The 14,308-nt window shown below is 43.9% G+C and overlaps 1 protein-coding gene across 1 annotated transcript in view; it reads right to left on the reverse strand.

Annotated features, from left to right (window-relative positions):
* gmds (GDP-mannose 4,6-dehydratase) overlaps positions 1–14,308 on the reverse strand; it is a 189,605-nt gene that overhangs the window by 36,250 nt on the left and 139,047 nt on the right. The window contains exons 8-9 of the mRNA XM_083940494.1: positions 6,407–6,525; positions 5,172–5,268 (exon numbers count right to left, since the gene is read on the reverse strand). Coding sequence (XP_083796620.1) covers positions 5,172–5,268; positions 6,407–6,525 — 216 coding nt within the window. The remainder of the gene's footprint in view (positions 1–5,171; positions 5,269–6,406; positions 6,526–14,308) is intronic.

The raw sequence follows: 14,308 nt of genomic DNA on the forward strand, positions 1-14,308 counted from the left end.
TCAGGAGCAAAAGTGAAAGTCGAGCCCTGCTTTGAAGCAAGCGTTTCGAGGACAGGGTGGAGGACGAGTTTTAAGGTGAACCTGAAGGCAACTGAGGTCTCATAATGAGTCGCACCGCACATGACAAAGGCAGGGAAGAGCCGATGTGGAAACACTTACACAGACATTTATAAGATAGTAACGATAATGTTAGGATGGTAACAGTGCAAAAGATTATCGGGAGTTGCAGTTAACTTGACTTTTGGCTGATGAACGCTCACAGTGTACATAAGAGAGGGGTGAGATTCAGCATTTTTGCTGTTTGACCCACTGTAGGGGGGTTAAAAATCAGGGAGTTGGCCTCCTTTGCAATAACTTCGATCCTTTTTTAAAATCTGAGTCTTGTAAATCCACAAACTTTATATAATGATGCAACACTAAATCACTGCAGCGTCCCTTAACATCTTAACATCTTTTGTAGTCTGCACTTCCATTCTTTCTGTACTTGTGCGAGACCCATGCACAGAGCCCTAATCACAACCTTACTCCACCTGATTCTGTACTAATTCACACACCCATTGTGAATTTTAGTATTAACAGTTCCCCTCTTGATCCATGTACACACAGTCACCGATTATTACCAGCCTTGTTAATCTCTCAACAAGGTTTAAATGCAACCGTGAGAACCAGCTGATCGCACTCGAAATATCCGCGGCCACAGTGCTGTGCAGCACCTGGCAACAAAAAGTAAATCATAACTATTAGAGCATAATACGCCATGACACACCTTTGCAGAGGCTCAGGTAGAGGCTGCTCACCTGAGCCAAACCTCAGTGCTGGCAGAAGCCCACAGGCTGACAAGTGTGATTGATAGCTCCTAAAACACATACAATGGAAACAAACAGCAGCCATGACGGTTGGATCAGTTTGAAACTTACGTGTAGCCTTATTCAAAACAAACCCTGACAACTTTCGCATGTGATTATCTGCAGAGAAAGGGGATAGCTTTATTTATTTATTTGTTTTTAACACGCATGTTTTTGACACGCAGTAAACAGCGTCCACGACCAAAGACAAACTCGCCGTCATCTCTGCAGCCTCGAGGCCTTTCATCGCAAATAAACACTGGCGAGTGCACGGTCACACACACAAGGAAACACACTTTCAACATATGTGAAGCACACCTGCATATTTAACCCCCTGTCACCCGGGCTGGGGAGATAAATGAGCTCATGTCAGACACACACACTGACAGGGATAATGATGAATTACATATATATTAACACACAGCCTGAGGTCTCACACCTCTCAGATACAGCCACACACACACACACACATCTGCACACAGGCCCCACACAGATCCACATTTTCTAGCACCTAAACAGCAAACACAACAGCGATCTTGAGACCATCTTGCAATGAGATTACACGAGCCCCAGCGCCGAATCGGCTACTTCCCTGCTTCAGACCACACCCATCTCTGAGCTCGGCCTTCGTCTTGATCTCAACTACACACCATTGAAGTTTCTTGACAGGATCTCGCATCTATGCAGCGTTGTGGCTTCGCGGTGACAAAATCTGGTCACAGACAAACAGACAAAGATATAGACACCTAGCATATGACTCTAAAGTGAGTAGCAGTAGGTATCTGCAGGACCATATTTTAGCTTGATAACAAATGCTCTCGTCTCCTTTGATCCCTCTCACACACAAACACACAAGCACACAAACACACAATACACGTGTCTGAGTCAGCTGAATTCTAATGCACACCCACACACACGTACACACAAACTTGATGACAGGTATTTCCACTTCAGCAGAGCCACAATGCTGAGCTGTGAGGCCGATGTCAGTCACTTCCTGTCTTCCTGGGGTCAGAGGTTAAACACTCTTCAGTCTCTTTAACCCCTACCACAGAAATGAAGAGACAGTGAGACGGAGCCGAGGAATCGGCAGCTGTAACTGAACCGTTTCCCTCCTGTGATCCCTGCAGGTTTTAACCCTCAGTTCCCACTGAGCAACACATGTTGCAGTTAATAGAAACTAGTTAGTTATTCTCCCTCATTCATTTAAAAACAGGTAAGTGAAACGCAAATATAAAACACGAAGAATGATTTGGGTTGTGGACTCTTGGTCGGACTGAATAATATGTTACCTTTGGGAGTCTGAACTTAGAAGTCCACCACAGCAACAGTGTATCTCTAATAAACAAAATGATGCAGTGACTGGGCTGAGGTATTTATTTTATTTTAAATGATTTGTTGTAATTATGCACCTGTCTATCAGGTGTGCAGTAAACAACACTTAGTTTGACGATTGGGGGAGCAAAATCTTAGCAAATAGTTACAATATGATGAAACCAACACAAAGTCAGCAGCAGGGCTATTGTATTAGATTGTGTGACAATGTACAGGTGTTTTATATTTCCGGTCTTTTATGCTCTAAAGTACTGCTAAACATTTAAAAGTGGTTGCCAGGCTGGTAACCAGGCATTAGCGGTTGCCAAAACTGAAAAATATGGCTGCTATTTTCAGTCCTTTGAGTTATTACGATACTATGCAGTTTCACATAAGCTTGATAAAGATTATGTGACATAAAAGACCCAAAAATTGCATATTTCATTTATGTTTTTGTGCAGGTTCACCTTGTCCTTTGTCAGATTAGTTCATATTCACGTTTCTTTGCTATGATGACGAGTTAGTGGAAATTCTTGCCCCACAGTCAAACAATTCAATTTGCTTCACCGTGCTTTCTAAACCAAATGCGAATATGAGCAATATTTAAATATCACTAATGCAACAAATGTGAAATATTGATTTATTTATTTTGGGGTGCACGTTAAACAGTATGTTAAAAGGTGGTTGCCACTGATGGTGACCAAAGGCCAAGAACTGGTTGCCAATTTCTCAATATTGTTGTCAATGGCAACCTGGCAACTGTTACTGTGGAGCCCTGTTCAGACAGGACCTTTGGCATCACTCAAACTCTCCAATAAATCTTCATGGAGGCGTCTCACCCTCTTGGAAGAAGGCTGGTGAACCAGAGTTCATCAATCAAGGACATGTCCATAACTCTAGCTCTGGAAAATATGACTTTCAGTATTGAAGGTGAAGTCGTGATGAATGTGGACGGGCCAGGTGTAAATGTACGCCGTCCTCTGGAGTTGCAATACATTTTCTGTTCCATGTGAACTTTGTCTTTGAGTTTGACACAATGTACAAATAATGAACATGTATGAATATATATATATATATATATATAACATGGGAACTTTTTTGAAACAGAGACGTTTTCTCCTTTTTCCCTGCTGATTTGCATTTTAATTTCTTTGTTGCTAGAAACAGGAGTTTAAAAATGATTCATAATTCATATTTTAAAAAATCTTTACAGTAGCTGTTTGGTGTTGATCTTTAAAACCTTTCAAAGCTGCTCTCACAAATCCCCTCGGCTGATGAAGTCTGTAAGTGGATGCTGCAGCTAGTTTTAGTTCTACTCATGATCCATTTATTCATGTATCACAAAAGCTCGTGAGAGACGCCAAACTGTTCCTTTGCAGATGGGTCACCGTTGGCTGACTTGACCAGTGTCTGGAGTGGTTTTCAGTGTGGATTCAGTGCTAAGACCTTGAATGAATGAGCCGGCATACACAAAGAATACAGGCCCAGGTGTGTGACTGGTGCTTCCTTCGCCTCAGCAGTCATTCAGCAGGGCCTCCTTGCTAATCCTCTGCCATCACTCAACTGGATCTCAGCTCTAATCTCACCAGGGCAAAGCTCAGCAGAGGGGCGCTCCTGGCTTTATAACGAGAACCTGACAGCTAATCTCGGCCACAACACCCTGGGGTAACCCTACACCCTCCTCAGGGGAGCAGCCACAATTCCCCTGGGCCACAGCGATGAGAGAAGGACCTCCCAAATATAAGAGGGGAGATGGAGGGATAAAATGATGGCTCATCACTTACAGCTTTATCAGCTTTCGAAGCAGCATCTTATGCAGCAGAATTGCCTCACCAGCTGAGTGAGTCAATCCAACAAAAGAGCATTTTTCAAGAGTGTTTGCCTGAATATGAGCACCTATTCAGCACCAACTAGCAGGATGCAGCCTACATTACTCTTAAAGAGGCGTTCTGGCCTGCTTCCAGCTGTTTAAAAGCATACAATAAGCAGCCAGAGGCTGTCAACTTGAGCCGTTACAGCTGATAAGTGTATGGTCCCAGACACAATGACCGGTAATCAGATACATGCAGATAAAACAGGTTACATTCATGTTAAGGTCAGGTATATGGAACAAGAAGTATGTGCTGTGTCATGAATTACAGTACATAGAACTATATGAATCACATATTACTACAGTAGATCAACTTCATGCTGCAGCAGTGGGGTGTAAGTTGTTGACATGGTCTGCATTCCTGAGTGACAAACTGCAGTGCTGGGCGATACATGCAAGTTGAGGCATTGCTTGATTCATTTTGAAGCAGGAAAAAAATGGCGGCCAGGTCACAAACTTACTAACAGTACACTAAAATATGCTCCTGAAAACATTTGAGGTGAGAAATAGGCAATGCAGTAACATAATCTTGACTCATTTTTGATCCATATTGAGCCCGGTAAGCCATGCTGGACAGAGAACGCCAGTAACGTTAAGTATTTAAATTCAAGCATGATGCTCCTCTGTCAGCCATTGTCTTAAACCCACCCCACATGAGATAAACATGTGTCTCATGTGGGGTAGTTTCCGGAAACCTGACTGAATGGGAGAGGGGCCAGACGTATGCGGCATGGCGAACGAAACATGAGCTCGGCAGATTATTGCCCAGGCTCGAACAGCAAGTTATCATTAAATAAGTAGGGTTGGTCGATATGCTATATACAACTGTTGATGTCAGTTTCACAAGCAGTATGGCCATCAAGCGTTTTTCCCTCCAGCTGAAAACACCCAGCGGAGAACGCTTGAGAGCACTTTGGAGGCGCAGCTGAAATACTTTGGGGTGTGTCTAGTTGCTATGATACAGAATATATGCGGAAATAAAAAATGCCAGCACGACGTAGAGTACGTAGAGTGAGGACGGACCTGCTGGTGTATTTGGCCACCAGTGTTCATTTGAACTCTTTTTCAAAGCTAGCGCCAAATTTGCGTTCCTTCAAAAGCAGATAAAGTCACTCTCAAGAATGCTATATTAACTGACTTACCACTTCAGTAGGACGGAAGTATTTGGGGTCCACCTTGACATGTACCACTCCTGTCTCCTGGCAACGACCGACCTCCTTCTCATCCTTTCCCTCCCACCTGAAAAAGACACAAATCTTAGCAGGAAGGCAACATTTTCCCACAGCTGCTCGAGGGTTCAGCTGTCCGTTCCTCCATCTCCCTGATTATTTCTTGTGCGGTTTGTTTCTTTAACGTCTCGCGCAGACAAAACATGTCACCTGTCTTTTTTTTCCTGGAATACACACAGCGGCAACACAGGCACCTTCACCAACATGTCAGAGTCTTCCAGGACGCAAGAGGGAGGTGAACGAGAGGTGAGACAAAGGAGGGGACTGAGATGTGGCATTGAGTGGCAGACAGAAGTTTCCACAATACGGCCTCTTTTCAGACGTGGAACCCGTGAACCAGCCGGCTTCATCTACCCGTACATGAACCGTTACAGAGAGAGCGGCAATGTTTGTGAGAGGGTCAGGATGCATCACATGGTTTTCATGTTAACATGCTTTTCCCGGGATGTTTTCATCTTTTGTACCAGAAAAACAATAATTATTAAATGAATTAATTATTATTTATAATCATAGCCTCGTCTCATGTGATGTCATCGTCTGTACTTCTGTAAATTGGCTCATCCACAATATTATTATTATTATTTGACTTACTTTTAAAATGATAAATTATAATTAAATAACTCATCTAAACAGAGTTCTATAAGACATGCAAGCTCTCTTTTTAAATGATAATTGAAACGCATTTATTCAGCATAGCCTTTAACTTTCACTTATCCTTTCTTTTATTCCTTTCTTTTACATGTTTTACTCTTCTCGTTTCCTGTTTTGTATTTCTATCTTTCACATATATATATATATATATATATATATATATACAACTTTATCTTAACACACCCGTTCTTACCATTTGCTGTCTCTGTTGTTTGTTCATTATTCGTTTGCTTGGTTTGTTTTGTGAAGACACAAAAGTGTGCATTTAGTATGTGTATGCGTTCATGCTGTGAGCTTTACGTTAATGTGAAGGCTTTCAAATCTGACTGGACAGAGTTGGAAGGGTTGTAATATTAGTCGGTCATTTCTGTTGTTTTTATCTGTGACTTTTATGAAAAACGTGACTCTGGAGCTGATTCATGATACAGAATATGTAAAAAATGCCAAAACATTCATAGAAAAGACTGAAATCTGATCTTGTATCTGCGTGCACTCACACAATGGTCTTCCCCACATGTTTGAAGGCCTTCTCCACAAACTCCCTCACGCTGTGCACCTCCCCTGTCGCTATGACGAAATCCTCCGGCTCCTCCTCTTGCAGCATCAGCCACATGGCCTGAAAGAGACAGAGAGACGGGGACAAACAGGTTAATCCCCCGAGAGATCATAAAGACAGTTCAGCACTCCACACTGGACCCTGCCCAACTCGGTCCTGACAGACAGGAAGTGAACCTGCGACCTCTGAGCGGGGCATTCGCCCGTACCTCTGGCCTGACGTCACCGACGGGCTCATGGGACGAATATCGTGGGAACGGAGGACGGAGCGCTCCCACAGGCCCACTGCGCTACTGGCACACACAAAAACACACACGTGGCCGTAAATGCACATGCACCTACGCACGCATACACAACTGACACGGTCCAAAAGCTTCAAATGAGACCACACGTTAATAGCAAAGTTAAACAGATGATAAACTTCCAGAAATAAAAGTACAGCAGCATTCAGTTCTAACTGCAGGCTGTATTGTCATTAGCGTCTTATACCCCAGTGAAAGCTGATAGTCTGAGTCCCTTAATGGACCCGACACTATACTAAAACAGCCAGCGAAGGCGTCTGTGCGTGGTTCCATAATATTTATTCTGAACCAGGGCCAGCAGGTCAGAGCTGCTGACCTCTGGCACGACTAGCCTGATTAGAAGAGCCTCGAAGGGGACACAAAGACAGACAGAGCGACAGAGAACGAGACAGACGGATGGATGCTCACATCTGCAAATGCACTGACAAATTAAATGAGGACACAAATGGTAAATGGTAAATAGACTTGTACTTATAAAGCTCCTTTCTAGTCTTCTGACTACTCAAGGCGCTTTTCACACTACTTGTCACATTCACCCGTACACACTGACATTCACACTGATGGCAGTGGACATCTACAGACCATCTAATCTAACCATTCACACCACATTCACACACCCATGCGTAGCACAGGGAACAATTCGGGGTTCAGTATCTTGCCCAAGGACACTTCGACATGCGGACCAGGGGAGCTGGGGATCGAACTGCGGATCTCTCGAATGGAGGACGACCCACTCTGTCACTGAGCCACAGTCGCCACACAAGCTTTTTTCTGGTTCGGATTATTGACAAACTATAAACTAAGAAAAGAAACAAAAGTGCAAAAAGTAAGTGGATATCAAAAGCCATGACCTGCGTTGCCGTTGACATCCTACCATACACCATTACTGACTCCTCAGTGTTACCTCTTTAATATCTTAAAGTTTTCGGCACTTACGCTCATCAAATAAGCCATCTAGACAGTTTTTTTCGTGTACCAACTATTAATGGAGAAATCCGGGTTGGAGGGTCAAGAAAATCACGAGAAATCATCACAACTTATTGAAGTTTTCATGGCACTATGGCTGTTAGACATGTTGCCCAGGAGTGTCCAAAATGGGAAAAGGGTTCATCCTCTGGGGAACAGTAATGCATGAACTATAATTAATGGCCATTTTTCTGATTATACCTTCAAATTTCTTGTGTATAAGCAACATTTTGACCTGTGACAATAGCAAGTATTAGACCGAAGTGTCAGTGAGTGAAAAGTAACACTCTTGTACGCTAAAGTACTGTATGTGCTGATATTGTATTAGCACATGCCTCGCTCTGAAACACACTCGTACACACAAACTCACACACCAACGGCGCTGGAATGTTCCTCCTCGGGGAGGGCGAGGCCATCCTATCTGAGGATCGTTCAGGGTCAACTGACCGTTCAGCGCTGATGGCTCCCCTGAGCCTGACCTCTCACCCTCCGGCCCCTGATGAACACACCAGATTCTCACACTGCTACATGAGCCAATAATAGCACCTCATGTATGACTGACGGCGGGACAAACGAATCGAAGCATGTTCAATTTTCCACGACCGAAAACCGACGTTTCCACATTCTGCGCTTGTTAAGTCGACGAGAGAATTGAATTATTCTTGCAACACCATGTGCATCTTTGCATGCATGAGATACAAAAAACCACAGACGCACTCATCAAAAAGCAGCTCTGCAGCACTACTAGAGATTTAAAAAGGGAAAGGGAACCCTAACAGAGAAAAAGTGTAAAAAAAGAAGTAAATAACTGTAAAGATCAACTGTTTTTCTCTGATATATATGATTGCATATTAAATACCTTTGAGTTTTGGAGAAAATAAGCAATTTATAGAAATTGTTATGCTCATTTTTTTACATTTTGGGGCAATTTATTTAAAAAATCATTTTTACTTATAATGAAAAAAATCATTACTTTCAGCCTGACAAATTGCAATGTCATAATTAGGAAAACAGACAATCTGTTGATGTAGCCTGATAATTTAGGATTCAGAGGTGAATTAACATTCTGCCATTTAAGAGAATATGGGATGACTGTGGCTCAGTCGAGAGATTGGCAGTTTGATCCCCACGGTTCACATGTCTTGGGCAAGACACTGAACCCCGAATTGCTCCCCGTTCTGCGCATGGGTGTGTGAATGTGGTGTGAATGGTCAGATTAGATGGTCTGTAGATGTCCACTGCCATCAGTGTGAATGTCTGTGTGAACGGGTGAATGTGACAAACACTGTGAAAGCACCTTCAGTAGCATGAGAAACAAAAAACAGAGAAAAAGTGTAAAATAAATAAATAAATAAATGTAAAGATCAACTGTTTTTCTCTGATATATATGATTGCAAATGAAAATACCTTTGAGTTTTGGACTTGTAGAGAAAATAAGCAATTTATAGAAATTGTTATGCTCCTTTTTTAACATTTTGGGGCAATTTTATCCATCAAAAAATTATTTTAGCCTGACAAATTGCACCGCATGTTTACGGAAAACAAACAATCTGTTGATCTAGCCTGATCATTTGAGTTTACATTCTGCCATTTAAAATAATTCCCCCTCCTCGATGTGAGCCGGATTAATGATCAGTGGAAACGGTGAAATATCCAGCACTGACATGTGCACTGTAACACTGTTTTGATCATCTTGACTGGCTGATTATTTGGACTTGTAATGAAGCAGGCTCTTCCCCTCCTCCTGCGGACCCCGCTGATGAATGCGTGGCCTGCAGTAAACTGGACTGTGATGATGGGAGTTGGGAACGCAGCTCGGCTTCTCTCGCAGCCAGAGAAAATGTTTAGCGCAGGAGCTGAGTGATACGGCCTCTGCTGATTCTATACCAGGAAACGTGATAAATAATATGATGTGTATTTTTCTGCTCGTTGCAGTGGGAATAAAGTGAAATCATGGGAGACTGGGGTTCATTCTTCTCACTCTGCTCAGGGATGACAGCTAAGGGGAGAGCGCTGGCTTCACCGCGGGTATTCCCACATTCAACTCATCTCTTTCAAACTCTTTCACGTCTCACTCCGGCCTTCTTTCTTTCTCTTCTTCCTTTTACCGTTTTCTCTTTTCTTCCCCCCTCCTCCTTCCCTCGGTCAGGATTGCTCTGCTTCATTAGCTATCTGATAAACAGCTCAGAGGTTCAGCCCTTCACACTGAGCCCGCACCTTCCTGTTCACATGGCCACAGGATGACCCCCATCACACACTCCACACTCAGAGACAGATACTGACCCCTGCAGCCACCCGCAACCCCTTTACCTGAATCATATTCTGACACACACAAGGGGGAAACCTGGTGACCAGAGTTCAAATGCTCTGTTTTGTTCGGAGACTGTAGAAAAACATAAACGTATATAATGTTTGTGACAGTTTGACTTTCTGATGGGGATGTTTGGAAATGTGTATTTTGGTTTACCTCTCGCCAAATACGAGCAACTGTTGAACTTTTAGATCTTTTACAAGTTGGTAAAATACCCAACTTACTGGAGGACATTTCTTTACACTGAATTGAAGACATCCCTGGACACAGTGGATAACATGCTAGACCAGATCCGCTCGATGGTGGAAGACCACGGCGAGCCGATCTCCTCGCTGGAAACCTTCTCCAACGACGCTGACCAGCGCCTGCAGGACCTGGAACCCCTCTGCTCCAGCCTCCGTGAAGACAACACCAAGCTAGCGGCTAAAGTTAGTGACCTAGAGGGACGCAGCAGGCGGCAAAATATCCGCATACTTGGCCTCACCGAAAATAAAGAAACCGGTAACCCTCCTCAGTTTTTCTACAGCTTGTTGACCGAAGTCTATGGAAAAGAGACGCTTTCAACCCCTGCAGAAGTTGACAGAGCACACCGGAGCTTGGCGGCTAAGCCAAACCAGGAGATAGGTTGCGTCCGGCTGTACTGCGCCTCCACCACTTTCAGGTCAAAGATCTCCTGGTCTGGGAAGCACGTCCAAGGGGGAAGATGGATTACCACGGGCATCCCATCCGCATCGTCAAAGACTACACCACGAAGGTGTTGAGCCAGTGCACGAAATTCAGGGACGCCATGACCACGCTGTACAAACTCAGGATGCGGCCGGCTCTCCTATTTTGAGCGAGACTACCCATCACGCTTCCCAACGGCAAAAAGAAGTGGCTCAAGTCAAGCACGTAAATACATTGATGAAAAATAAGTCAAAATGTATTTTAAACGCTATTAAAATCAATCTAAGCTGAAAGGCTGAAACTGCTGTAAACCTATGTAACCACATGGTAACATACTTGTCTATAAGCTTTGAAATCTCCTTATTGGTACTGTTTACAAAATAAAACACACAGCTGTCACAAAAAAAAAATCAATTACAATCACATAGAATAAAAAAAAGGAACAATGCTTCATAAATCAGCATATTCAAGGATTCACATTTCTGGTTGAACTAGTCACTTTAATACAGTAGGAGCTTTCGTGGCTTTAGCATTCAGCCGTGGTGGCTGCCACTGAAAGTTTATTATATTTAATTCTTTCCATATGCCCGTCAGATAGAGCGCAGATAGAGCCCGACCAAAACGACTCGACTGCGGGAAAATCCCTGGTACAAACCAGAGAGAGCCTGCTGACTCAGAACACTGCTGTGTAGGTCACACAGTGCACTCTCACCACTGTGATACCAAAGGCTGCAAAAATGCAGTTTTAGGCCAAAAACTCTTTATTGCGTATGACTAACATCTGCTAATGTGAATGACACAGAATGTATTACATTATCAATCCCTGTAGATGAATTTGTCCCAGATGCTACTAGAGAAGGATCCAAATAAATAAATAAATAAATAAATCCGCGTCTTGCTCGAAGACACTTCAAAGTGGATATTTACTGTCATCCACAACAGAGCAAACCACACTCCAAACAGCTTCAGCAAGGACTTATCTGGACTTCCCTCCTCTGCAGCCAGTTGACCCCTTCATCCTCCCCTGCCCCCCCTCTGTGTCTCGCCTCCCCTCCTAGCGTGTCCCAGGCTGTTGCGGCCCCTCGGCCCTCTGTCTCTGGCTGCTTGACTACAGCTGACATGTGGAATGGCTCACGGTAAACACTTAATGGAGCTGCTATTATGGTCGCAGAAAGCCATCAACCTCAATCACAGCCTGCTAATGCCATTAACCCCAGGGTTTCTCACACTCTCACACACACACACACACACGGGCAAATTCACAAAACACACACACACACTGTCTGCCTGCTTCACCCACACATGTCAAGATATGACAAAGCCACTTTCACATGAAGCCACAAATGCACTTCTGCAGGGATTCATTCAAATTCCTGCACAAATATAAAAAAACAGAGCTTCAACATTGTAATCACTTCAAAATACATGAGACTGATGGAGCAGACAGGTCATTCTTGCAGAATTCAACATGGGCCCTGATGGTAGTGTTGGAGACGCTGCAGGTTTATGTCTTCCCCCGCTACAGACTTCGACCAGAGCCGGCTTTTCCAGATCATTAGTAGCTTAAGAGGTTCTCAGCTCTGTTCCACAACATGCTTGCACAGCTGCCAGACAAGAATGTTAAAGACTAAAAAATACGAAGAAAAGTGCTCTTATTTTGGCGTGGGCCAGAGGGAAGTCTTGAACTGGAGTAGACGCAGCTCCGGCCTGCCAGGCCCACCTCGTACTGCTGATAATGAGATTAACGACCTGCACTCACAGCTACGATACAAGAAGTTCATGCATCACGGTGCAACGTCGCATTCGGGCTCAAACAGGGTCTCGCTCATGTGAGTCGGTGTTATCAGCTGGTCTGTTCGGACCCACATCCATCAAGGCCACTACTTCCCGGATACACTGGCAATCATCTGCAGCCATCTTGGCAAAGAGTATTGAAATTACAACTCCAGAATGACCGTGGCCCCGAAACTGATACCACACTGAGGTCAGATAACCTCCTGTAGATGTTTACATAGGACTATATTTAACTCTAAGTTCATCTGATTTCTAATGATGTACAACTCGCATAATTCAGAGAATGACACGAGTGACTTCCTCTACGTTGTCACTCAGATCAAAATCTGGACTCCAGTTTTAGTTTTTGAAACGTGGGTGAATGTCACTCTCATCCTAATATAACTATGGACAAACACATTGAACTTGTTATGCAGCTGCTTGTATACTACTTCCAGAGGACAGCGTAGACACTTTCATGAAAGGATGCTGTCCGGACTAAGGATGCTAAACCTGAAAACATGTTCTTCTCCCAGATTCCGTCTGCCGTCAACATTAAACGGGCATCTTGTGTGTGCGTGTGGTGATGTACCTCATTTACTTCTGACTACAACCCGGATTAATTTATTCCCAGTTGTCTGACAGCAGTTAAACATGTTGATGAGAACATATGTATTATATTTGGCTATAGTAAAACACACAATAAACGAACCTGAAGTGCAAAATTGTTGCAGTTTGAACTGTTGCAGTGAACGTCCCAAAAATGGGCAAAGAGGTGGAACTGAGGCGGGCGGATTGAAGCAGTGTTGCAGAAACACACCACCTGTGACGGCACCCACCTCTCCTCAAAGCTAACAGGTCGCACCTGTATTGTGCATAACTTTAGGATGACTCTAGATCTTCTAGAGGGGGTGAATTACCACGTTTATTTCTGCTGTAAAGTTGGAGGCCATGGGAATTGACTTTTTGGAGTCAGCCTCAAGTGGCCACTCGATGAACTGCAGTTTTGGACGAGTCCATGTCGGCTCGGGTTGGCGGACACCACCTGTATCACATAGACAGTTTACATTCTCAGCCGTTTGTCGAGTGGCCATGCTTGTCACCGGAGCGAACGGAGAGTATGAAGTTACGTGTGAGTGATTGACATCTCATTGTGAGTGTGTCTGTCGGTGTGTTCAACTGCATTCCACAACAGTGCAGGATCATCCCAAACACCGGATTAGAGAAGAATGGACACGTCTGACAGCTTCCTCTCAAACTCTGTTCTCAAAGGATCCTTTTGTTCTTTGAACGTCCTTGTCGTCATGAACATAACGCACACCTTTACACACACACACCCACACCAACCAGCACACACACACACACACACACACACACACACACACACACACACACACACACACACACACACACACACACACACACACACACACACACACACACACACACACACACACACACACACACACACACACACACACACACACACACACACACACACACACACACACACACACACACACACACACTCTCTGGGCCCTGTAACTCTAACTATATGCTAAATGGGATCTCATTACCCAGGTAATTAGAGTTGTCGCTGCCTCTCTAAACAGCATATCACATAACAACTGCACGGCCGCTGCCAACAACACTGACACACAATCCATATCGGCGCAAACATTTTGACAGTTAGCTAAAAGTAACATTTATCTGTTATGTGAACACTGGCCATTAAACTTCAATACTTTTTCAAAACTAGCCAAAACGTGTCAAGCACCAAAGTGTTATTGAAACTTGAGACTTCTGGAAACATATATTTTTAGTCA

This window comes from Echiichthys vipera (assembly GCF_963691815.1).
Source record: "Echiichthys vipera genome assembly, chromosome: 3".
In the NCBI taxonomy this organism is placed as follows: Eukaryota; Metazoa; Chordata; class Actinopteri; order Perciformes; family Trachinidae; genus Echiichthys; species Echiichthys vipera.